Here is a 24,033-nt window from a genome sequence, read left to right as displayed (position 1 = left end):
TACCAGAGGTAGAGGTTGGTATTGCCTCTAAAATGGCCCATAGCACTTATGCCCTAGACCCGTACGAGTTAGTCAGAAAAGGATAAGGGGGGGTACCCTGGTATATCACAAATTCGAAAATGAACTATTGCCGGCTGGCCAAACGAAGAGATTCTCCACGTGGACAATGATACCAGAGGAAGAAGTACTTATTGCCTTTAAAATAGCCTATAGCACTTATACCCTAGACCCGTACGAGTTTGTCAGTAGAGGGTTAAAAGGGGGGATATATTATCCCGGTAAACAACGAATTCGAACTGAACTATTGCAGGCTGGCCAAACTAAGAGATTCTCCACATTGACCATTATACCAGAGGTAGAGGTGGGTATTGCCTCTAAATTAGCCTATAGCACTTATGCCCTAGACCCGTACGAGTTAGTCAGGAAAGGATAAGGGGGGGGGGGGGGTACCCTGGTATATAACAAATTAGAAAATGAACTATTGCCGGATGGCCAAACGAAGAGATTCTCCACGTGGGCAATGATCCAGAGGAAGAGGTACTTAATGCCTTTAAAATGGCCTATAGCACTTATACCCTAGACCCGTACGGGTTTGTCAGTAGAGGGTTCAAAGGGGGGATATGGTATCCCGGTATACAACAACTATTGCCGGCTGGCAAAACTAAGAGATTCTCCACATCGACCATTATACCAGAGGTAGAGGTTGGTATTGCCTCTAAAATGGTCCACAGCACTTATGCCTTAGACCCGTACGAGTTTGTCAGGAAAGGATAAGGGGGGTATCCTGGTATATATACAAATCAGAAAATGAACTATTGCTGGCTGGCCAAACGAAGAGATTCTCCACGTAGGCAATGATACCAGAGGTAGAGGTAGGTATTGCATCTAAAATGGGCCATAGCACTTATCCCCTAGACCCGTACGAGTTAGTCAGGAAAGGATAAGGTGGATTCCCTGGTATATCACAAATTCGAAATGAACTATTGCCGGCTGGACAAACTAAAAGATTCTCCACATTGGCCATTATACCATACGTAGAGGTGGGTATTTCCTCTAAAATGGTCTATATCACTTATCCGCTAGACCCGTACGAGTTAGTCAGGAAAGGGTAAGGTGGGTACCCTGGTATTTCACAAATTCGAAATGAACTATTGCCGGCTGGACAAACTAAGAGATTCTCTACGTGGGCAATGATACCGGAGGTAGAGGTACTTATTGCCTTTAAAATGGTATATAGCACTTAAACCCGAGACCCGTGCGAGTTTGTCAGCATAGGGTTAAAAGGGGGATATGGTATCCTGGTTTGCAACGGATTCTCCACGTAGGCCATTATACCAGAGGTAGAGGTGGGCATTGACTCTAAAATGGCATATTGCACTTATGCCCTAGAACCTTACGAGTCAGTCATCAAAGAGAAAGGGGTTTACCCTGGTATATCACTAAGTCGAATTGAACTATTGCCGACTGGCAAAACTAAAAGATACAAACCTTTTTTATGTACTACTTTTGGATATATTATATAGATTAGATGTCTTTAAAAACCCTACTTCCGGTAGAATCCAATATGGTGGACATTGACGTAAATAAGCTTATTTTTTAGGGAGGGTGATTGAAATGTGTTTTAACGTATTGTTACTATTATTAAATTGTGCAGGAACCTTTCTTTGATGCTTCTAAGGGATACAATGTATAAGACATATGTCTTAAAAACCCTTTTTTCCGGTAATATTCAAAATGGCGGACATAAATATATCATTTTTTTATTTTGATATTTAACTTCTTTTCAAAATGTGAAGAAAGTGGGGTTTTTTTTTGTGGTGGTCATTAACCATATGCTTTAATTTATCCTCTAAACCACTAATCATATTCTGTAGTTGATATTTGAATATAAAGTTAACACTTCCGGTAAAAAAAAACAATATGGCGTAAAGGTCAAAGATGAGTACTCAATCTATATCTTCGATGTAGAGTTTTGGATAGATTGATTTAAACAAAGAAAATCACTTAAGTACTAAAACATTTTAAAAACTACTACTATTTGGCCCAAAAATATGTGTATTCCCAGTTACCACCACATGCACACGACGCAGGGCACGGGAGACTTGATTTTCCACATTAACAACAACCGCGGCACCTTTCTTACATCCACAATGTGCAAGCTTCTGACAACATGATGAGGCCTCAGAAAGAGTTTTTTTTAAAGTGATCCTCTTTGTCCCGTCGTCATCCATTAGCGCCTGGACTTGGTAGCATAAGAGCCAATTTTAGGCTCGTCCCCTTGACACGTGTCTTAGTATATTGTACGTTTTGCATGCTGGAAAAGACTAGACTAAATTGATAGCCTCAATTAACCTACCCTTTTGCGTAAATAGATATTTCTTGCTTTGTTAACCATGCTAACCCCATATGATAAGTGTGTGCTATCTTACAGTAAACACCGGTGATTGGGGCGGATCAATTATTATTCTTTATGTGAAAGTCACATCTGCAAATGCAATGTCTCCCAAGCAGCCTTTTTTTCCCTTTTCAAGAAAACAGAGAACCGTATCACAACCGGAAAATATATGGATCACAATATTTGTGTGTGATCACTCATCGCTAGTGCATTTGGAAGGTCATTGATATATATTTATCCAAAGCTTTTCCTCCTCCTAAACACAATCCATAGTTTGTCTACCCCTATCTCACGGAATAGCGAAACAGTAATGACAGCATCATCAGAAACGACTGTTCGAATAATGACTTGTTTAAGTTCGTGTTTCACTGCATCAGACACATACACCATGATTCTAGTGTCAGCCTTTTAATATGAATATGGTGTTTAACTTGAAATGCATCGCGTGGTGGTAATGATAGAATATCCTGAACATGTGTTGCTACAACTGTCATATGCATTTAAGACTTCATCATAATAGTTTCATGTTTTTTTTAAGGTAAGGGCATAATGCCCTATCAGCATACTCGTTATGAAACAACTTGAAACTGTAAACAACAGTGGATGAATGCGTACATAGAAAATACCGGTAGTTTGAAGGCTGCCACAAGAAAAAAGAGCTACATTTAGGGGTAAGGGAATACATAGACGTATCCAGAGTCAAAACAAATCTCAAAATTGGTAAAGTTTTCTGAGAGATGACGACATTAAGAAAGAACTTTTTAGTTTTTATTCTCAGGAGCTTGCTCAATAGATTTTGAGGGAGAGTAAGTTGTAGCAACAAATGCTCAGGATGTTCTGTGTTATTCACCACATGATGGTGTTTCAAGTTTAGCCCCATGTTAAAATGAAGAGGCTTATACTATAGAATCAATATACATGTGTCTGATGCAGTGATACACAGACTTAACTGAGTCATGACTTGAACAGTCGATTCTGATGCTGCTGTCCTTGCTGTTTCGTTATTCCGTGACAAAGGGGCAGACGAACTTTGGCTTGCATTTGGAAGTGGGAAAAGCTTTAGATATAATCTATCCATGACCTTTCAAATGCACTTTTACTTGAAAGGGAACTTCGTTGTTGACATGGATGGCGTTTGAAGATGTGACTTTATGATTTAGAATGATGATTGATCAGCCAACATCACCAGATATGGATTTGATAATGTCATTGATAAAATGATACGTGGTTTTGTAGTAAGATCGAACAAACTTATCAGATGGGGTTTATGAAGCAAGAAAACATGTTTTTGGAAGTGGAAAGACTTATTGATGCTATTTGAACGACTCGGTCTAGTGTTTTTCAGCATGTAAAACGTGCAATATACCATGGCGGGTTTGGATGAGTAACAAGCTTATTTTTTTCCTATGCTAACTAGTCCAGACGCTTATAAGGCTATTTAAACGACTCGGTCCAGTTTTTTTCAGCATGTAAAACGTGCAATATACCATAGCGGGTGTGGATGAGTAACAAGCTTGGGATTGGTTTCTATGCTTACTATTCCAGACGCTTATGTATGGCGAAAGGAAAAATATGAACCATTGGAACCCTTTTGGACAACTCTTTGTGAGGCCTCTTCACCTTATCAGGAGCTTGTACATTATTGATGTAAGAAACAATACCGCTGTCTTTTTAAATGAGGAAAATCAGCTCTCCGATTGTGAATATTTGCGGCCATTAATCCGTAATTTTAAAGATGTTTTAGTACTAAAGTGATTTTATTTTATTTTCATCAATCTATCCAAAACTCTACATCGAAGATATGGACTGAGGACTCATCTTTAAAATTTACGCAAAATTGGTTTTATTTACCAGAAGTGTTAATTTTGTATTTAATCATTATCTATAGAATAGAATAAGTGGTTTAGAGGATAAATTAAAGCCAAATCCAAATGTTTACTGACCAGCACAAAAAAAACCCAGTTTCTTTTCATTTTGAAATAAAGTTGAATATCAAAATAAAATAATGATATTTTATGTCCGCCAGTTTGAATATAACCGGAAGTAATGATTTTAAAGACATATCTCTTATTTATTATATCCATTAGCAGCATCAAAGAAAGGTTCCTGAACAATTTAATGATAGTAGCAATACGTCAAAACACGTTTCAATCACCCTCCCTAAAAAATAAGCTTATTTTAGTACAATGTCCGCCATGTTGGATTTTACCGAAAGTAGGGTTTTAAAGACATCTCATCTATATAATATATCCAAAAGTAGTACATAACAAAGGTTTGTACCAAATATTATTATAGCAGCATGATAAAAACCGCTTTTCACACACTAGCCTCTGATATTTGGATGATTTAAGTATGATGTCGGCCATTTTGGATTTTTACCGGAAGTGAGACATTTTTTTTCAAATGCCTCCTTATCTGAAATAAAAGAGTAATAGATGAGGAAGGTCTATGCCAAATTTTATTCTTGTAGCAGGATTTGCACAATTTTTCACAAAGCTGCCGTATTAATTTCTGGTACATCAGATCATCGAATCAGCTATTCCATAACATACCAAGTACTTTTGTGTTTTGTCCGCATATAGTACTTTTTCTGTCTTAGCTAGCTTACGTATATCCACACTGTTTGACGTCCAGGATCGTAGATAGAATCCAGTTTCCTCCATCATTGTTCTCCCTTCCTTATAGTCAGCACACCCTCGTTCTGTAAACTTAACAGAATGTTGTCCACATACAAATCTCTTTCCATCAGCTGTTATGTAGCTGTTATAGTGATATTACGTTGTAAATGTTAAATATCGTGGCGTTTGGTATAAACGGCGAACAAGTCGCTCCGAACAGAACGGATTTGAACTTCTAAGTCTGTAAATAACTTGTTGGGTCGGATGGGTTACTTAGCCACCAGAAACGTGTATCGTCTCGATCACCCTTTTTTGTAATCCTTCATGTAAAAAGGCTTTTTTAAATATCCGTTGTTATGGCGACAGAATTGTCTGTAAATCTCATCAGAATTTTTTTCAGGTCGTTTAGCTTCGGCGGTGTATCCAAAAGGCAGTCATTTAAACTTGGCGAATTATGCGACTGTCGACAACTGCAGTCGTAAACAATTCTGATAGGCATAGTGCTTGATTCCTTCTGTACAGGATGATTAGGAATGTAGTGATATTTTTCTTAAGTTCAGCTGTTTCATCTACCTCTCTTTGAATCCTCTTCGTTCCTGTTCTTGTATAATGTTTCCGTACTTCTTTAACATATCTGAGTTTTTAGTAAGTCTTTGAAGGACGTTTTCAGTCGTTCTGTTCGTGACTGCTTAATTTATAGGCAATTCATCATGTTTCCAAGGTAACCTAGCGAAATATTTAGTTTCTCAGAACTCAATTGATCTGTCCTGATAGACTTTAATATATGCATTGTTGTCTTAGTCTACCTCCCTGCTTTTTATTCCTATTGAATCTAAATTCCAAAATCTCTCTAGATTGTATTCTTCAACTTTGTGTGATATTAGAACATTAAACATACTAGTCTTCGACGTGTTTGTTTTCGTACCGTATGTAAGTACCGAATGCATATATCCGATCTTGGATTTCACGGCGGTCGGATCGTTTCCACGTACTATATAATCGTTAACAATGTCCCCGTAGTGATATGCGCCTACCAGCAACGATATCTCGAATGAATCATGCTTTTTCACCGTGTGCGCTAACTTTAAACCACGCAAATAACCGTTCTGTGTATCAATGTTACGTATGTAATTCTGTAGAGGCATGCCGATCAACATGCCGATCATCTGTACTTTGATTGACAAGACGTGTCCTGCAACGGTTTTCAGATAGATTGTTGACTTTTCTATGTGTCTCGCGTTTTTCTCTGCACCTCCAAATGCCGATAAATATATTATTTCTGTTCCCGCTATCTGTAAATTAAGTTAAGTTCTGCGTTAAAAAAGATGTTTGCGCTCCTTCGTCAAAAAGAATATTCGTATCGATAAAGTACTGATTTGAGCCTACTTGTGCTACGGCAGTTTACCAAATTACATTGATTGCAACTCTGTCGATTGAGAATACAAACTAGTAGCATCATGTTCCGTATTACGAATGTCATTCACGAGTTGAACGTTGGTCGAATTCGAAGATAGTGGTATTAACGGGTTGCTGCTCTGATTTCCTTTTGCGCGAAAATTAGTATGCGCTGAGTTACTACCCTTGTTTCTATGGCTAACCTCATTCCCTTGTTTTAATAAAATTATATTGTTTCTTGGAAGTGCATTACATTAGTTTGTATGGTGTTTCTCATTACAATGTGTACATGTGTGTTTAGATTTACATTCGTTTAGTCTGTGTATAACAAGGCAGTTAAAGAATAACTAAGCTGTTCATACGGGATTCTGTGTCGGCTATTTTACTGCAACGAGTTGGTGCGTGTATTTCGTGACAGAAAACGCTAGGTCTAGTCTCAATATTCTTGTAAGATTTAGATTTCATCAATTTCGGGTGTCGACTCTATTGTCCTGTGTCCAGTATAACGATCTCATGTTATATGCTTTTACGGAGGTCCCGTTATACCAAGGTTTTTATTCTATGTTCTCGCGCGAGATATTTTCTGACTTCCACGGGTAATTTGTTCACAATAATGCGAACAAGTAGCGTGCCGTATGTTTCATGTGTCTGACCAAAAGTTTCTAGACCCTGACTACCTTCAATTTGATCGTAAAAACTTCGTAAGCTTGTAAACTGATTTATAGGCGAAGGAATTTCTAAACCTAGTGCTTCGTGTTCTAGCTCATGAGCTTTCAAGCAGTTACACTTTTGTATATTTGTAAGTGACAGGTTCAGATGTGAGGCCGACTCATATGAGTCCCAGAAGGTTTGCCATTCTAAAATGGTGCCTTTGAAAGTTGGAAGCGTAAGTTTTGTAGGCCGTGACTCTGATTAATAGCTGCAGAAAATGTACTTTGTTGCGTGTTGATTGTGAGACTAGCTTGGGCAAACTGGTTTTCAAACGACTGTGTGTTGTGTGGGTTGGCTATGTTGTGCGTTGAAACAAACGGTATAGTTTCTGGATTTAAAGTGTGCGTTTTAGTACTTAAGTATTTGATTCAATATGACGGGACTGCAGGGTTTTGGACATTTTGTATGCACTTACGTACGTGTTGAATCGTCGTTAACATATTAACCGAAAATTCATCTGAATCAAATAATCTAATTTACCACATCGTAACATTCCGTTAACTTTAGAATTTGTTCATTCAAGTCCTAAAAAATGTTTGTTTTTGCACAAGTTTTCCGAGTGTTGCAATGACTTCTACTTCATCGAAATTTGTATTCTCCTTTGCTTCATCTAATCTTCGGAATACCTTGAACTACACGTATTTTGCGACTGCATATCTGAACAACGGAACCGAAACTACGTTAGTGATTGCAAAAAGCAGATTAGCGCAAGTGAAAAACCTAACATAACCGCAACTAGAACTTATGGCCGCCGTTATTGGAACTAGACTAGCTTTTCATGTAAAATCGACCTTTGAATGTAAAAACGTGGTTTTTTGGTCGGATAGTTGTATAGTATTGCACTGGTTAAAATCATCGAAACCGTTTAAACGATTTATTGTGAATCGAGTGCGAGAAATAACAAAATCTACAAAATCAACATTAATGGAGATATTGCCCGAAAGAATGCAACCCAACCGATCTCTTAACACGAGGAATTGACGTCGATCAATACATCAATAGTGTCATTAAAAAAAGACCGAGTTAGTTAAAGGTATTGACAATTACAGAAGAAAACGAAGACGAGGAATTTCTAAACAATGAAGTTCATACTGATCACTATGGTATCAGTAACGTTATAGACAATTCGAAATATGGAACTTTCAGGAAAGTGATTCGAGTATCTGCTTACGTTCAGTGGTTCATATCCAACTACCAATATACCGATATAACAAACATCTGAGATAAAACACAAGGAAATATCCTAGCATTAGACAAGTAGGACTCTTCATAGATGACGGTGGTTTTGTGAGATGCAATGGAAGGATTCACACCGCAACGATTTCAGAGAATACCAAATTTCCGTATTTATTACCTGCGAATCATTTACTTACCAAACTGATAGTGACAGACGCACACGAGCGCTTTCATTTTGGACTTAGTGCTACGCTTACTTGCGTACTACAATCGTATTGGGTACCGATACTTAAACAATTTGTTAAGGAGTAATTGATCAAGTTTTCGCTCCTGTTAATCATTGTTATGTTACCTAAGTGTGACGTGTTGACATTAGAGTCCGAATAGATATACATACATTCTATTCGCTTTTGTTATTGTTAGCTATATAGTTGCCCGATGTATCCACTTAACGATATTGGTGTCAAGTGACCAGGATGAATTTGAAGCTGAAATCGATACTAGCAGGACATAGAAGCGCCGTTTTCAGAATATTCCAGAAATTAGACGAAAATGGGGAGAGCGGAACAGAACTTGTTGATTCCGATGAACTTTCGAAACAGAAATCGTTGACTCTGATGAGTATTTATTTAATTTAGAAACAAAAATACGTTTAATAGCAAAATGTATCTAAGTACAAACATCAACGCTAAACACAAATGCCACAAGTTCACAACATCACACAAAAGTACATGAATGCATTATTTTACATACCTTCATATAAGAGCTGACGTTATTTTTTACGAGAAAATTGAAACATATGTACGTGGTTTAGAATCCGTTGGTCAGACAGAGAATACATATGGCCCATTATTGGTCCCTGTCATATTAAAAAGTTACCGGGGGACGTACGCATAAATCTTACAAGACACCATGAATCAAATAGTTGGCAATTAAATGAACTACTACAAATACTATCTCACGAACTCTACATAATGGAGGAAGGCAATTCCTCTGCATGATCATACGGAAACGTATACCGCTACAGCAGCATTTCACACCAATGCAAAGGTACGTACAAAATAAATCAACAGACAAATAAACGTAAAACCATGTGTACTTTTGTAACGAATCACATGTCCCCGTTAACTGCACTAAGATAATTGATCACACAGCAATTATTTCTATTGTTAAACGGGATAGTTTATGTTTTAACTGTCTTTGACCTCCCAATATAGATGATTGCAAATCACACCAAAGTTGCAGGAAATGTAAAATATGACACCATACTAGTTTATGCAAAGACGCGGTTGAAAAAGATGAAAAACAGAGTAACACTTATGTAAATATTAACACAATTCAGGAAACACAACACAACGCGAAGAAAACGGGCACAGTTCTTCACTCACAGACACAGAATAAAAACTGCCGTAGCGCAAGTAAGTTCGGGCATTCAATGTACTAACACAAACACATTATTTGACAAGGGCGCACAGATGTCCTTCATCACAGAAAAATTAGCTACAGAGCTTGATTTGACAATTACCAGACAGGAGACCATAAACTTGTCAGGATTTTGTGACACAAGTGAGGGCAAAACAGTTCGACATCAAAATAATGGTACCATTTACTTACTTACAGACAACGGAAAATTACCTATCAACGTTTTGATTGTACCAGCAATAGCTGTACCAATGAAAACTTATGTACATAATATTACAAATTTAAAGTATTTGTTTGGCTTGAAATTAGCCCATCCGCTCTCACATGACCCAATGGTTGAAGTTTCTCTATTGAATTCTATCTAAATCGATTATTACTGGTCAATTGTCGATGATAGAATAGTATGAGGAGCAGGACCTACTACCGTCAAGTCGGAAATCCGTAACCTTCTGTCCGGCACAATCAATTGTATACCTGCAAATCCAGATCACACACTTACGTCAATGATGAACATATGAGAAGGTAGGACACAAATTTGAAGAGCATATATTGGAGAAATTTTGAGAAGTTGAAGCTGCTAGTATAAATAATACTGACAACAAATCTGAAAACAGACCATTCCAAGATGTATATGAATCAAATAGTAGAGGTTACCATATGGAAACAGGAAGATATATTGCTAAGTTACCTTGTAAGGAGGAACACCACACCTTACTAGACAACAGAAGTGTTGCACAACGGAGAACAGATAATGTCAATAAGCGTCTTAGTCGTGAACTTACATTTTTATAGAACAACGGAAAACTTATAAATGAACAAGAAAAACCTCGATTTATCGAGAGAGTTGATGAACGATCAACCAAAACAAATGTTCATTCCATACCGCACCATCATACTGTAAAAGTCGTCAACCATGCCCATCAGAATTGTATTTGACTGCAGCTGCAAACCTTCACCTGTTAGTCTAAGATTAAATGATTGTTTGATGGATCTTTGGCCAAACTTTAATGATTTAACCGGAATTTTTCTCCGATTTAGAATGAACAAATACGCCGTGTCGTCAGATATAGAAAAAAGCCTTTCTTAATATGGGTTGGATGAAGAGGATCGTGATGTTACCAGATTCTTTTAACCTAGTAACCCGGATGACCAAAATAGTCAACTAACCGCAAACAGATTCAAGTCAGTATAATTTGGAGCAACTTTCTCTCCGTTTATCCTAAATGCTGTTATACGTAAACATTTGACTGCAATTCCACAGACTTGACCACAATTTTAAAGAAAGACTTTTATGTCGACAATAATATTTCGAGCTTTGATCAACAAAGAGCTTTGTTAGACTTCTTTCATGCATCACGTTGAGTATTTGTAAATGATTTGTATGATGCGGGAGCATAAGAAATTGAACATTTATCAAAATCATCATATGGAACCGAGAAGCTTAATTCTTATGGAACAATTTTGTTCGGCGGATGGTGGGAGAGATTGAGATGAATAACGAAAAACTGCATTAAAAAAGTATAAGGACGAGCACTTATGGACAATAAAACACTCAACACGATAATTACTGAAGTAGAAAGTTTACTCAGTGATCGCCCACTAACATACGTTTCATCGGATCAAACGGACGACAAACCCCTTAGTCCGTCACATTCATTACATTGAAAACGGACCAGGACGCTACCGTATAACGGACTTGAAGACTGTAGTTTACAATCAGGAACCAAAGACACTACGCATGAATCAGTAACTGGCAAGACAATCGAAGTTTCTTTCATTAAAACTCGTAAAAAATACATAAAAAGATGGAAGCAGGAACACATAAATTCGCTTAGGGAACATTACCGATACACAGATCGAAACACATAGAACATTAAAGTCGGAAATGTAGTTCAGATTCAGGACTATGTATCAAGAGTAAATTAGATCATTGACAAATTATTTTACGGCAAAGATGGACTTACACGATCAGTCATAATCGAACAAAAACTGGTTTGATATCTAGACCAATTATCAAACTTTATCTGTAAGAACTGAATTCTTTGGAACTTGAAAATAGAGCAGCTCAGAGTGAGGCAAAGACGAAAATAAAAACTTGGACTAACATGTGTTAAATGTAAATTGTGAAAAGTAAAATGATAATGTGTGATTAGCATATGGACATTAAAATGAATATAAAAAGTGGGCTGCTAAATATTTTACATATAAACTTTCAAGTTTTAATTTATTTTATTAGAACTTTAATAATTAAAGTTGTGATCACTTTCATTTATTGTAAAGTAATTCATGTGCGGCCCAAGCATGTTGGGAGCAAAATCACAAACGTAACGTTCTCGCTGCCGCTATTCATTGTAATGTCACCTAAGTGTGACATGTTGACATTAGAGCTTGAATAGAGAGATTTGTTATTGTTAGCCATATAGTTGCCCGATTTATCCACTAAACGATAGCCTAGACCCGTACGAGTTTGTCAGCTGTAGGTTAAAAGAGTAGTAACCCGGTTTAACACAAAGTCGAAATAAACTATTACTGGTTGGCCAAACGAAGAGATTTTCCACACGAGCCATTATATCAGAGGGAGAGGTATCCATTGCCTCTAACATGACCCAAATCATTAATGCCCTAGACTTGTACGACTTAGCCAGGAAAGGATAAGGTTGGTACCTTTATTTACTGTAAATTCAGAAATTAATGCGAGGTTTTTATTATTGCGAAAAATGCGACTGAGTTGTAAACGCAATAATTTAAACTCGCATTTTGAAATAATTTATATGAATTTAACAGGATTTTTCTCAAAATCGAAGTCGACATGAACTATTGCCAGCTGACCAAACCAAGACATTTTCCACATGAGTCATGACACCAGAGGTAGATGTAGTAGTTGTGTAATGGCCCATATAGTACTTATGCCCTAGACCTGTACGAGTTTGTCAGTAGAGGGTAAAAAGGGGGATGTGGTACTCCGATTCATTACGAAGTCGAAACAAACTATTGCCGGATGTCCAAACTAAGAAATTCTCCACGTGGGTCATTATATCAGAGGAAGAAGTAGGCATTGCCTCTAAAATGACCCATATTACTTATTCCCTAGACCCGTACGACTTAGTCAGGAAAGAGAAAGGTAGGTACCTTTATATATCTCAAAGTCGAATTGAACTATTGACGACTTGTCAAACTAAAAGATTCTCCTCATGGACCATGATACAGAGGTTAAGGTAATAATTGCCTTTAAAATGGCCAGCAAGTAAAAGTATGTTTGAATATTTTGATATACAAGAGTACTTCCCTTACCCTTTTCCTACCAATACGTACGGATCTATAATATACGATATATGGGCCTTTTTAGAGAAAACAACTACGTTAATCTTTTTAATAGCCCACAAGGAGAATCTCTTATTTTGGTCTTTGTGATATACAAGAGTCCTACTTTCCCTTTGCTGTCCAACAGGTACGAGTTTAGGACATAAAAACCATGCGTAATTTTCGAGGCAATATTATTCTCTACATCTGATATAATGGACAACGCCATCAGGGTTAGTGCTATGGCCCATCTTAAAGGCAATAACTACCTCTACCTCTGCTAAAATGGTCCACGTTTAGAATATCTTAGTCAGTCAGCTGACAATATTTCATTTCGACTTCGTTGTACACCGGGATACCATATCCCCCTTTAAACCGTCTGCTGTCAAATTTGTACGGATCTAGGGTATAAGTGTCATGGGCCATGCCCACCTCTACCACTGGTATAATGGCCCACATGGAGAATCCCTTAGTTTGGCCAGCCGGCAATAGTTTATTTCGACTTCGTTGTAAACAGAGGTACCACCTCCCCCTTTTAACCCCTTGCTGACAAAATCCTACGGGTCTAAGGCATAAGTGCTATATGCCATTTTAAAGGCTGGGTCCACTTCTATCTCTGGTATAATGATCCACGTGGAGAATCTCTTAGTTTGGCAAGCCGGCAACAGTTCATTTCGACTTTGTGATATTCGAGGGTACCCCTTTACCCTTTGCTGACTAATTCGTACGGATCTAGGGCATAAGCGTTATGGGCCATTTTAGAGGCAATGCCCACCTTTACCACTGGTATTATGGCCCACGTGGAGAATCCCTTAGTGTGACCAGCCGGCAATAGTTTATTTCGACTTCATTGTAAACATAGGTATCACCTCCCCCTTTTAACCCCTTGCTGACAAAATCGGACGAGTCGAGGGCATAAGTGCTATAGGCCATTTTAAAGGCTAGGTCCACTTCTCTCTCTGGTATAAAGGTCCACGTGGAGAATCTCTCAGTTTGGCTAGCCGCCAATAGTTTATTTCGACTTCGTTGTAAACAGAGGTACCACCTCCCCCTTTTAACCCCTTGCTGACAAACTCATACGGGTCTAGGGTATAAGTGCTTTTGACAATTTTAAAGGCAATAAGTACCTCTTCCTCTGGTATCATTACCCACGAAGAGAATCTCCTCGTTTGGCCAGCCGGCAATAGTTCATTTTCGAATTTGAGATATACCAGGGTAACCCCCTTATCCTTTCCTGACTAACTCGTATGAGTCTAGGGCATAATTGCTATGTGCCATTTTAGAGGCAATACCAACCTTTACCTTTGGTATAATGGTCGGTGTGGAGAATCTCTTAGTTTGGCCAGCCGGCAATAGTTCAGTTCGGTTCGAATTCGTTGTATCTTGGATTCCATATCCCCCTTTGAACCCTCTACTGACAAACTCGTACGGGTCTAGGGTATAAGTGCTATGGGCCATTTTAAAGGCAATAAGTACCTCTTCCTCTGGTATCATTGCCCACGTGGAGAATCTCTTCGTTTGGCCAGCCGGCAATAGTTCATTTTCGAATTTGTAATATACCAGGGTACCCCCCCTTATCCTTTTCTGACTAACTCGTACGGGTCTAGGGCATAAGTGCTATAAGCCATTTTAGAGGCAATACCAACCTCTACCTCTGGTATAATGGTCGGTGTGGAGAATCTCTTAGTTTGGCCAGCCGGCAATAGTTCAGTTCGAATTCGTTGTATCTTGGACTCCATATCCCCCCTTTGAACCCTCTACTGACAAACTCGTACGGGTCTAGGGCATAAGTGCTATGGGCCATTTTAAAGGCAATAAGTACCTCTTCCCCTGGTATCATTGCCCACGTGGAGAATCTCTTCGTTTGGCCAGCCGGCAATAGTTCATTTTCGAATTTGTGATATACCAGGGTACCCCCCCCCCTTATCCTTTTCTGACTAACTCGTACGGGTTTAGGGCATAAGTGATATGGGCCATTTTAGAGGCAATACCAACCTCTACCTCTGGTATAATGTTCGGTGTGGAGAATCTCTTAGTTTGGCCAGCCGGCAATAGTTCAGTTCGAATTCGTTGTATCTTGGATTCCATATCCCCCTTTGAACCCTCTACTGACAAACTCGTACGGGTCTAGGGTATAAGTGCTATGGGCCACTTTAAAGGCAATAAGTACCTCTTCCTCTGGTATCATTGCCCACGTGGAGAATCTCTTCGTTTGGCCAGCCGGCAATAGTTCATTTTCGAATTTGTGATATACCAGGGTACCCCCCCTTATCCTTTTCTGACTAACTCGGACGGGTCTAGGGCATAAGTGCTATGGGCCATTTTAGAGGCAATACCAACCTCTACCTCTGGTATAATTGTCGGTGTGGAGAATCTCTTAGTTTGGCCAGCCGGCAATAGTTCAGTTCGAATTCGTTGTATCTTGGATTCCATATCCCCCCTTTGAACCCTCTACTGACAAACTCGTACGGGTCTAGGGTATAAGTGCTATGGGCCACTTTAAAGGCAATAATACCTCTTCCGCTGGTATCATTGCCCACGTGGAGAATCTCTTCGTTTGGCCAGCCGGCAATAGTTCATTTTCGAATTTGTGATATACCAGGGTACCCCCCCCCCCTTATCCTTTTCTGACTAACTCGTACGGGTCTAGGGCATAAGTGCTATGGGCCATTTTAGAGGCAATACCAACCTCTACCTCTGGTATAATTGTCGGTGTGGAGAATCTCTTAGTTTGGCCAGCCGGCAATAGTTCAGTTCGAATTCGTTGTATCTTGGATTCCATATCCCCCCTTTGAACCCTCTACTGACAAACTCGTACGGGTCTAGGGTATAAGTGCTATGGGCCACTTTAAAGGCAATAAGTACCTCTTCCGCTGGTATCATTGCCCACGTGGAGAATCTCTTCGTTTGGCCAGCCGGCAATAGTTCATTTTCGAATTTGTGATATACCAGGGTACCCCCTCCCACCCCCTTATCCTTTTCTGACTAACTCGTACGGGTCTAGGGCATAAGTGATATGGGCCATTTTAGAGGCAATACCAACCTCTACCTCTGGTATAATGGTCGGTGTGGAGAATCTCTTAGTTTGGCCAGCCGGCAATAGTTCAGTTTGAATTCGTTGTATCTTGGATTCCATATCCCCCTTTGAACCCTCTACTAACAAACTCGTACGGGTCTAGGGTATAAGTGCTATGGGCCATTTTAAAGGCAATAAGTACCTCTTCCTCTGGTATCATTGCCCACGTGGAGAATCTCTTCGTTTGGCCAGCCGGCAATAGTTCATTTTCGAATTTGTGATATACCAGGGTACCCCCCCCCCCCCTTATCCTTTTCTGACTAACTCGTACGGGTCTAGAGCATAAGTGCTATGGGCCATTTTAGAGGCAATAACAACCTCGACCTCTGGTATAATTGTCGGTGTGGAGAATCTCTTAGTTTGGCCAGCCGGCAATAGTTCAGTTCGAATTCATTGTATCTTGGATTCCATATCCCCCCCTTTGAACCATCTACTGACAAACTCGTACGGGTCTAGGGTATAAGTGCTATGGGCCTCTTTAAAGGCAATAAGTACCTCTTCCGCTGGTATCATTGCCCACGTGGAGAATCTCTTCGTTTGGCCAGCCGGCAATAGTTCATTTTCGAATTTGTGATATACCAGGGTACCCCCCCTTATCCTTTTCTGACTAACTCGTACGGGTCTAGGGCATAAGTGCTATGGGCCATTTTAGAGGCAATACCAACCTCTACTTCTGGTATAATAGTCGGTGTGGAGAATCTCTTAGTTTGGCCAGCCGGCAATAGTTCAGTTCGAATTCGTTGTATCTTGGATTCCATATCCCCCCTTTGAACCCTCTACTGACAAACTCGTACCGGTCTAGGGTATAAGTGCTATGGGCCATTTTAAAGGCAATAAGTACCTCTTCTGCTGGTATCATTGCCCACGTGGAGAATCTCTTCGTTTGGCCAGCCGGCAATAGTTCATTTTCGAATTTGTGATATACCAGGGTACCCCCCCTTATCCTTTTCTGACTAACTCGTACGGGTCTAGGGCATAAGTGATATGGGCCATTTTAAAGGCAATACCAACCTCTACCTCTGGTATAATGGTCGGTGTGGAGAATCTCTTAGTTTGGCCAGCCAGCAATAGTTCAGTTCGAATTCGTTGTATCTTGGATTCCATATCCCCCCTTTGAACCCTCTACTGACAAACTCGTACGGCTCTAGGGTATAAGTGCTATGAGCCATTTTAAAGGCAATAAGTACCTCTTCCGCTGGTATCATTGCCTACGTGGAGAATCTCTTCGTTTGGCCAGCCGGCAATAGTTCATTTTCGAATTTGTGATATACCAGGGTCCCCCCCCCCCTTATCCTTTTCTGACAAACTCGTACGGGTCTAGGGCATAAGTGCTATGGGCTATTTTAGAGGCAATACCAACCTCTACCTCTGGTATAATGGTCGGTGTGGAGAATCTCTTAGTTTGGCCAGCCGGCAATAGTTCAGTTCGAATTCGTTGTATCTTGGATTCCATATCCCCCCTTTGAACCCTCTACTGACAAACTCGTACCGGTCTAGGGTATAAGTGCTATGGGCCATTTTAAAGGCAATAAGTACCTCTTCTGCTGGTATCATTGCCCACGTGGAGAATCTCTTCGTTTGGCCAGCCGGCAATAGTTCATTTTCGAATTTGTGATATACCAGGGTACCCCCCCTTATCCTTTTCTGACTAACTCGTACGGGTCTAGGGCATAAGTGATATGGGCCATTTTAAAGGCAATACCAACCTCTACCTCTGGTATAATGGTCGGTGTGGAGAATCTCTTAGTTTGGCCAGCCAGCAATAGTTCAGTTCGAATTCGTTGTATCTTGGATTCCATATCCCCCCTTTGAACCCTCTACTGACAAACTCGTACGGCTCTAGGGTATAAGTGCTATGAGCCATTTTAAAGGCAATAAGTACCTCTTCCGCTGGTATCATTGCCTACGTGGAGAATCTCTTCGTTTGGCCAGCCGGCAATAGTTCATTTTCGAATTTGTGATATACCAGGGTCCCCCCCCCCTTATCCTTTTCTGACAAACTCGTACGGGTCTAGGGCATAAGTGCTATGGGCTATTTTAGAGGCAATACCAACCTCTACCTCTGGTATAATGGTCGGTGTGGAGAATCTCTTCGTTTGGCCAGCCGGCAGTAGTTCAGTTCGAATTCGTTGTATCTTGGATTCCATATCCCCCCTTTGAACCCTCTACTGACAAACTCGTACGGATCTAGGGTAAAAGTGCTATGGGCCATTTTAAAGGCAATAAGTACCTCTTCCTCTGGTATCATTGCCCACGTGGAGAATCTCTTCGTTTGGCCAGCCGGCAATAGTTCATTTTCGAATTTGTGATATACCAGGGTACCCCCTTATCCTTTTCATACTATCTCGTACGGGTCTAGGGCATAAGTGCTATGGGCCATTTTAGAGGCAATACACACCTCTACCTCTGGTATGATGGTCGATGTGGAGAATCTCTTAGTTTGGCCAGCCGGCAATAGTTCAGTAAGAATTCGTTGTAAACCGGATACCATATCCCCCCTTTTAACCCTCTACTGAGAAACTCATACGGGCCTAGGGTACAAGTGCTATAGGCCATTTTAAAGGCAATAAGTACGTCTTCGTCTGGTACCATTGCCCACGTGGAAAATCTCTTTGTTTGGCCAGCCGTCAATAGTTCATTTTCGAATTTGTGATATACCAGGGTACCCCTTATCCTCTCCTGACTAACTCGTACGGGTCTAGGGCATAAGTGCTATGGGCCATGTTAGAGGCAATTCCAACCTCTACCTCTGGTATGATGGTCAATGTGGAGAATCTCTTAGTTTTGCCAGCCGGCAATAGTTCAGTAAGAATTCGTTGTAAACCGGATACCATATCCCCCCTTTGAACCCTCTACTGACAAACTCGTACGGGTCTAGGGTACAAGTGCTATAGGCCATTTTAAAGGCAATAAGTACCTCTTCGTCTGGTACCATTGCCCGTGTGGAGAATCTCTTCGTTTGGCCAGCCGGCAATAGTTCATTTTAGAATTTGTGATAAGCCAGGGTACCCCTTATCCTCTCCTGACTAACTCGTACGGGTCTAGGGCATAAGTGCTATGGGCCATGTTAGAGGCAAAACCAACGTCTACCTCTGGTATGATGGTCAATGTGGAGAATCTCTTAGTTTGGCCAGCCGGCAATAGTTCAGTAAGAATTCGTTGTAAAGCGGATACCATATCCCCCCTTTGAACCCTCTACTGACAAACTCGTACTGGTTTAGGATATAAGTGCTATGGGCCATTTTAAAGGCAATAAGTACCTCTTCGTCTGATACCATTGCCCACGTGGAGAATCTCTTCGTTTGGCCAGCCGGCAAAAGTACATTTTCGAATTTGTGATATACCAGGGTACCCCCTTATTCTCTCCTGACTAACTCGTACGAGTCTAGGGCATAAGTGCTATGGGCCATTTTAGAGGCAATAATATGAATTGTTAATAATGACTCAGATTGGTCGCCATAATTTTGAAGAATCATATGTCATTGAAATAGTAATTGACAGTTGTTATTTTTCTGTTATTTTCATTTCTGCAATTAACTATGTTTCTATTTTTCTGATATGTTTAAATAGAAAATACTGTCGTAATATTGTATGTTTTAGTTTCATGATTGGACTATATTTGTAGACAACGAACAAATGACCATCAATTCTCTGTCATTCCTAAATTTCTATATTTAATCAATTTTTTAAATTTATTGTAGCTAACATTGATTTAATTATCACAAAATTTTGATAAGAACTGTTCTTTACTTTATTTGTTTGTTGTAATGTCCCGTTTAATTTCTATATCTAATTATATTTTTTTAAAACTTGTTATTGCTTTAGTTTACATTATTTCTCTAATCACAGAATGTTAAAAGACCGTTTCTTTGTTTTATATTTATGGAGGCATTTACATTGTTTTTATTACATTTACAATGTTGTTTAAAGACGCAGACCTTGAAGAAGACCCAAAGTTGATTCAATAAACGCGGACCTCGAAGAAGACACCCATTGACATGCCTATTTGAAGTAATATCAAATATAAATAGGAACGTTATTTAATTATAATTATCGTTCATAGTTTCTAACAACACTTCTTCGAACGCAAGTCATCTCATGAATATTATTGACGGCTCATGAATATTATTGAAGGCTGGCCTCATGAATATTAACGCCGGCTGCTATCGACGGCTAGATCCACACTAGTAGCGAATTATACACTGTTAAAGGCCTTCTTATAACATTGGTGAGTGTAACTGTCAGTCCCAATCTGCATTCTGTAGTGCTGCTATATTTCTGTATTGTAAAGTCTCAAATAAACCGTATTTTTTTTATATATGTAATGAAAAATTCTAACGAATGATATTCGTTGATACAGATTGTCCACTACAAACACACAGAAATCCAGAGAGTTATTGGCATGTTGACAACTTTGGTAGACGCTACCTACGACGTTGTCCTCATGGACAAGCATTCTTCGCACATAAGTGTTCATGTGACCATACTCCACCACGTAGGTATTGTTAAGTTATAGTGTAGGATTTTACACAATTTTAACTATTGGTAGATATAAATGTAGCAATTTGTAATATCAATTGCAAATACTGTACATGCCTGTAATGTTTTGCTGAATAACTTAATAATGGACTTTTCATTATGAACTTTGTGTACTATAACTATATAGAGCAATCGTAGGAACCTTGATAGTCTAAATAAATCAAGAAATTTATCCTCGCTCTAGAGTACGTATTTTTATATTTGTGCGTAACAAATATATACACATCTAACCACGCTAATGCAACACAAATCAAAGAAGCAACATTAAAAACAACCACATTGTTTGATTTCTTGTAAATTTGCCTCTATTAAACCATTTTTTTAAGAAGGGTCCATCAAAAATAATTTGGGAGTAGATCATTGCTTAGGATAACGCTGGATATTAGGTTTACTTCAAACTGACCCAACGATTTGAAGCATAAATGTTTATGTCTCAAGTCAGAAGCCTGTGGCCTTTGTTAGTCTTGTATGTTTTTTTAAATTTTAGTTCATTTATATGTTGTGGAGTTTAGTATGACGTATCATTTTCACTGAACTAGTACACATTTTTTAAAGGACAAGCTGTTGACCACCTTCAGTGGCGGGATTTTTTGGCTGCGTTGAAGACCTATCGTTTGACGTCGGATGTTTTCTGCTCTTTGGTCGGGTGTTGTCATTTTATCACATTCCCCCTTTCCATTCTCAATTTTACTATAGAAACGAGTTCACAGCGAACGACAGACATTAAGCGATGGAAACAGTCCGGATTGGATCTGTCTTCTGAGTGATCTAAATATGGGCTATACATTCCATTTTAATAATCCCTTTTAAAACTATAAATGTGTGATTGCTACATATTCCATTAAGAAATTCACTTCTAACACAAATTTTAACAGCTATAAAATAAAGAATATCAAAAGTACCGAACTCCAAGGTAAATGGACCCATAAAAACTGACAGAATCAAATCAATACTCAAAGTATTCTTTAACCAAAGGCTATTTGCCAGACGATATCCACCCGCATCAGTTGCGTCTTAGATGAGTAACAAAAAGAATATGATAATCGGACATACCATAGTTTTTTTCTGGAATGAAAATTATCATGTAGATTCAAAGCCAACTTTTGCCAGAAGCGTAAAACGTTTTATCGCAAAGAATCCCAAAAATTCCTAAACGGAAAAGTCAGGTCTTATATGTCGCATGCGTTAACAAAACTCACTGTGTGTCAATGAAATGAGAAGCTTCAGAACTTAATGAGATTTTTCAGATTTGAAATTAGTATCTGAAAAGATAAAGTATTAATCCTCAAAATATTTGTTTCAGCCTGTGACCTCAGAGCTTCAGACAAGAGTCCTAGACACTATGAACAATATAGCAATGGATATTGGATTGAAATGATGTGCGCTGATGGAACCGCTTTTAACTCAAACACATGTTTATGTTCAACTTTTATCTAAATTGTCCAGTTTACACTTTTTGTATTTGTATAAAAAAAATGAAACACATATACAGAAACAGCTGATTGGTTTGTTATTTAAAGAACACTTCACATTTCAATCGACGCAACAAAACAAAAGTTGTTGCACAACCCTTCCTAAAAAATATCATATTTACAATTTTACATCTCCAAATGTTCATATGCATGTCTCAATGGCAACGTTCAATAGACGCCATACCGTTACAGCATGGGATATTTTTTTCATAGATTCTACTTGTCATAATCACATTCCCAAACTTTTTTTTTCGATTGTGACAGCCTCGAATTAGACTTGTCCTGTATATAAGCATCACGACAGATTCCACACGTGGATCAAAACTTCGTATTTTAGTTTTTAAAGGGGGTTTCTGTTGCTTTTGCAATAATATCCTCGATCCCCGTCTCTTTTGTGAAGTTCGTACCCTTTTTTAGTTGTCTGTGAAGTTTCTTGTTGGTTCATTTGTCGTTGCACTTTTAGGTTATTATTTTATCTGTTAGTCATATCGACTTGTGGTTTTTGAGTGCCCCCTTAATATCTTTTAACTAATATCGAAAAGGGGTTTTGTTTTAGATTGTCCAGAAGCGGTATCACAATTTCATACTTTATCATTTGTTTATGTATTGTGGTGCAAACATTGCCAATAGTTAAAGAGTTCGGCAATCTCTCTTAATCAGAATGATACTATAGACATTCACCAATCAATTATAATAAGATGCTTAATCACTGGATTGTGAACAGTAGTAAAACAAAGGTTGTAACTAGTATCGATCAGGATCGTATGTTAAACCATGTATTATAACTCGCTCAACCGCCCACTGGTATGACAGTAATTTACAGTTCGGTTTCATTAACAAAATTAACAACCCTAACAGACATAATTGGTAAATGTGAAAGTAATTGGGATGTAACAGCCAAGAGTGTGTACATATACATATACTCAGACCTTATAAAACATCATCAGTGTCTGAGCAAAAAGATGATAAACCAGGGGCATGTCAAAGAACGTCTCGTCCTTTTTCTAAAAAAAAATTCATCGGAAGGTACCAATACTTTGATGATAAATATATCAACTTCTCAAATAACACACGAAGGTCTTCAAGTATAGATTCTGGGTTGTTTATCGTCTTTCATAGTGTTCAGTTTTTTTATGTACTTTGTCTTTATGCCTTTTTGATTTTTTTCTTTGATACATATGACGTGGAACTGTACTTATACATCCCGTCATTATGTTATTGTGGTATTGTAATTTTTTTAATCACTGTCTTTCATTTTTGCTAGTGTGCTTTGTCTATATGCCTATTTGTGCTTCTTTTTTACATATCTGTTTATATAATGGTTAAGATTATAAATAAACTCATCATAGATACAGGCACTAAATTTTATATATACGCCAGACGCACGTTTCGTCTACAAAAGACTCATCAGTGACGCTCGAATCCAAAAAAATTATAAAAAAAAGCCAAATAAAGTACGAATTTGAAGAGCATTGATATCCAAAATTCCTAAAAGTGTTGCCAAAAACAGCTAAGGTAATCTATGCCTGAGGTAGAAAAGCCTTAGTATTTCAAAACGTTCAAAATTTTGTAAACAGTTAATTTATAAATATAACAATATCAATGATAATTCATGTTATAACACAGTATGGACAGCTGTACCTCTAAGACGTGTCACGGTACTTGTCTATCCCAAATTCATGTATTTGGTTTTGATGTTGTATATATATATGTTATATTTGTTATTCTCGTGGGATTTTGTCTATGTGTGTTACATTTTAGTGTTATGTCGTTGTTCTCCTCTTATATTTAATGCGTTTCCCTCGGTTTTAGTTTGTTACCCCGATTTTGTTTTTTCCCATGGATTTATGAGTTTTGAACAGCGGTATACTACTGTTGCCTTTATTTGACATTTTTTACTCAATATGTCTGATTTGTTCACAGATCGTT

The 24,033-nt window shown here is 38.7% G+C and overlaps 1 protein-coding gene across 1 annotated transcript in view; it reads left to right on the top strand.

The window, feature by feature from the left end:
• LOC139510703 (uncharacterized) overlaps nucleotides 1-23,457 on the top strand; it is a 40,597-nt gene extending 17,140 nt beyond the window's left edge. The window contains exons 3-4 of the mRNA XM_071297239.1: nucleotides 20,454-20,588; nucleotides 21,936-23,457. Of these exons, the coding sequence (XP_071153340.1) occupies nucleotides 20,454-20,588; nucleotides 21,936-22,069 (269 nt within the window). The 3' untranslated portion in view covers nucleotides 22,070-23,457. The remainder of the gene's footprint in view (nucleotides 1-20,453; nucleotides 20,589-21,935) is intronic.
• Nucleotides 23,458-24,033: the final 576 nt, after the last annotated feature.

The sequence above is a fragment of the Mytilus edulis genome, chromosome 2 (genome assembly GCF_963676685.1).
Source record: "Mytilus edulis chromosome 2, xbMytEdul2.2, whole genome shotgun sequence".
In the NCBI taxonomy this organism is placed as follows: Eukaryota; Metazoa; Mollusca; class Bivalvia; order Mytilida; family Mytilidae; genus Mytilus; species Mytilus edulis.
Note: the sequence above shows the minus strand (reverse complement) of the source record. Positions and strands in the feature narration are given on the sequence as shown.